Raw genomic sequence first — 3,473 nt, 5'->3', positions numbered from 1 at the left:
TTATCACAAAAATGAAGCATGAACTGCACCAAACAGTCGCTGAGAGCGAAGACATTGACACAAACGCTCACTGAGCTGTGATTGTTTCCTGTCGGGTTTTTCCAGTACTGTTCGTCGCTTCGCCACTCTGTTCGTCAACGTGAACGTGACCTCTGAACCCCACGAGGTGTCGGCTCTGTGGTTCCTCTGGTACGTGAAGCAGTGCGGAGGAACCATGAGGATCTTCTCCACCACGAACGGAGGACAGGTACGTCTGCACCGACGTGTGTGTGTGTGTGTGTGTGTGTGTGTGTGTGTGTTTGTGTGTGTGTGTGTGTGTGTGTGTGTACATGTACATGTGAACCTGCACACGAGGGCAAAGTCCAGCCACACGTCTGAAAGTGCGTCCATATCAAAGATAAATGCTTTTGAATGCATCTGAATAACAAAATAATGATTCTAAAGTGCTACGTGCAGAGCGCTCTGGTGTTTGCACTTTGTGGGAAATCTCGGTTAAAAGCAGCCTGTGGGAGCGAGGACGGTGCACGCAACGTTCGCCAAGAAGTCACTCAGGACTTGAGCTCACAGAGACGCGTCCACCTCAGTTTGCTGCTGATCAGCTGAGCATAATCATGAGCCTGACAAAAGCTGTTTTCTTGGAGTGCTGTGGGAAACACGCTCTGCTGCCGTACTGTCCAAAGCCGGGTGGCCCTGTTGCCATGGCCACGGAGGAAGGGGATTGTGTTTAGGTAAACAGAGGATGTTGCGGCCAGCTCTGCTGTCACTCCCCCTCTGCTGGACCTCCCCATTCAAATACTTGTTTACAGCAGAGGCGGAGAGTAACTGAGTACTTTTAATAATAATAATAAAGTTTATTTATATAGCACTTACCAAAATCTACATCACAAAGTGCTGTACGCTTAAAATCACAAAAAACACACAGGAAACATTTTTAAAACACAACACAAAAGAAAAAATATAAGAACAACACAAAGGAAACTTGTCAGAAAAATTTAAAATCAGCGCCAAATCAAAACAGTGAATTTCAAGACTTAAGTACAATTTCATGTGCGATATATTAATAAAACAATCTGTTAATGGAGATTATAGGAATGCCTTTCGATAAAAATAAGTTTTTAAAAGTGATTTCAAAGAAGATATAAGATGGAGATTTATTCAAGTATTTGAGCACAGTTTTGAGGTACTTGAGTATTTTCATTTTCTAACACATAATACTTTTACTTCATTTCATTTTAGAGACAAATATTATATTTGTCACTGCATTTATTTGCTCACTTTAGTTACTTTGCAGATGGAGAATATTAAATGCTTAATGATCCCTGAGGGGAAATTGTGGTTCATTACAGTCGCTCTGATGCCAAGTGTTTCTAGGATTTTATAACGTTTCTTAGAGTTCAGGACATTTTTTATGACTTTGGGACATTCTCGGATTTTGGGATGTTACTTGAGTTTTAGGACAGGTCTCAGAGTTTAGGACATTTCTCGGATTTTAAGTCATTTCTAGAGTTATAAAACATCCTCAGATTTTAGGATGTTTTCAGACTTTAGGACATTTCTTGGATTTTGGGACGTTTCTAGGTTATTAAGACATTTCTCAGAGTTTAGGACATTTTTAGGAGTTAAGGACATTTCTCGGATTTTAGCACATCTGCCAGATTTTAGGACATTTCTCCAATTTTAGGACATTTCTTTTAGTTGAGGAAATTTTTAGGATTTTAGGACATTAAGGTCTTAACCTCTGTCGGGGGTGTGGGGGATCCTCCTCTGGCACTTTTTTTGAGAAACAAGCTCTATTTTGATGCTGTTTTATTCACTCTGACACCTTATGGAGACTAAAAGTACAAAAACAATCCTCGGTGTGAATCACTTTATTTTTATCGAGTCAGAAAATGGTTTGGGGGGTCACATATACACAAACAGTATTTTGAGCTGATATTCTGTCTGAAGGAAAGACTCGTGTAAGACTGAAAGTATAGCACGTAGTGGCAGATTCAGTATTCTTCATTTTCAGAGTGACTTTCTCTGAAACTGAAAAAATAAACCCTATAATCTAATGAGACGAACACAGACTCAGCTGGTTTCCCTGCCAGGATCGATTTCGGTTCAGCTCTGAGTTTTCCGTCGACTGGCGGGCGAAATCATCCGAGTGCCACAGTGGAATGCACACAGTGTGTTTCTAATCAGGGAGGGCGGAGAGATGTTGACACTAACCATATGGAAAAGGTCACCCTCTATTTAATTTTTGTGTGTCCGAGCTTTGGCAGCACTTCATCTCTCTCCACCGTTAAACAGTTGCAGGCCCGAGTTTTGCAATCACATTTTTTCCTTTCGGTTTACGAAATTTGTAGTGAAGGATGGAGGGTGGCTCGAGGATAACTGGTATGTAACACCCGGATAACTCGACAGATTTCATCAGCTCGTCTCCTAAATGTAGTTTTTATTACCTCTGCAGAGTCGTACTCGCGGCAGGATCAGACTGGATAGAAGCAATTTTACCCGATGAAATATGAGACTGTCCTGCTGCATCTGCACGCTGTGGTTGTGGTGATAATGGTGACTGACCCCGCTCTCTCTCCGTCCGCCTCTGCAGGAGAGGAAGTTCTCAGGCGGCTCCAGTCAGATCAGCGAGTGCATGGCCAAAGAGCTGGGAGACCGAGTGAAGCTGCAGTCTCCGGTCTACAGGATCGACCAGGGCGGAGACGTGGTCGTGGTGGAGACGCTGGACAAAAAGACCTACAAAGTAAAGGACCCCATTTTCCCTTTTAAACTTTAATCTTAACAATTTATTCTCAACATGAATGATGAAAAAAAAGTCTTCCTCCTCTCAGAAACGTTTCTCCTGCCTGACGCTAATCCTCTTCTGTAGCTGTAGGACACAAACAATATAAAATAACTGCATTACTCTAATTACCAGCTCACACGTGGTCTTAAGCTGCTGGGAAAGACATTTTCTCAACGTATTCAGTAAAAGGCGTCCATGTGCGACTTCCTTAATGTAAATGCAGTTTACGTTTAGGAAAAGAAACATAAAAATATGTACATAAAGTTCACACCGTTATAAAACCTGCCAGTCTCTTGGGGAAAGTCCTTTTATTCGGGACCCGTCCAACACCTCAACCTATCTCCTGATCTGACTGCTGGAGGCGCACAATCAGTGACTTCTTTTAAATCACTTCTTAAAACTCACCTTTACGGACTTGCTTTTATGTAATGGCACCTTTATTTATTTTTTTCTTTTTTCTTTTTAAAAATCTCTTTCTTTATTGATTTTGCTGCTCTTACTTTATCTCTACCCTATCCTTCTTATGTCCTGTTCTTACCATCTCTTCACATTTTGTTCATCCGTCTTATTTATCTTAGTTTTCTGTTTCTGTCATCTTTGTTTTATCCCACTGATGTGATGTTGTCTTGTTATATTACTTCTTATATTATTTTTATTGTCTTTTATTGCATTTTATTCTTGTATTCTTTAG

General features: G+C 41.0%; 1 protein-coding gene across 1 annotated transcript; it reads left to right on the top strand.

Annotated features, from left to right (window-relative positions):
* Positions 1-75: 75 nt before the first annotated feature.
* On the top strand, positions 76-2,740 carry LOC121937792 (amine oxidase [flavin-containing]-like; the record flags this gene model as incomplete). Its single annotated transcript, XM_042481111.1, has 2 exons — positions 76-247; positions 2,591-2,740. Coding segments are annotated over 2 exons (322 nt in total), but the record flags the coding sequence as incomplete, so codon positions are not given.
* Positions 2,741-3,473: the final 733 nt, after the last annotated feature.

This window comes from Plectropomus leopardus, unplaced genomic scaffold, assembly GCF_008729295.1.
Source record: "Plectropomus leopardus isolate mb unplaced genomic scaffold, YSFRI_Pleo_2.0 unplaced_scaffold27477, whole genome shotgun sequence".
Classification (NCBI taxonomy): domain Eukaryota; kingdom Metazoa; phylum Chordata; class Actinopteri; order Perciformes; family Serranidae; genus Plectropomus; species Plectropomus leopardus.
Note: the sequence above shows the minus strand (reverse complement) of the source record. Positions and strands in the feature narration are given on the sequence as shown.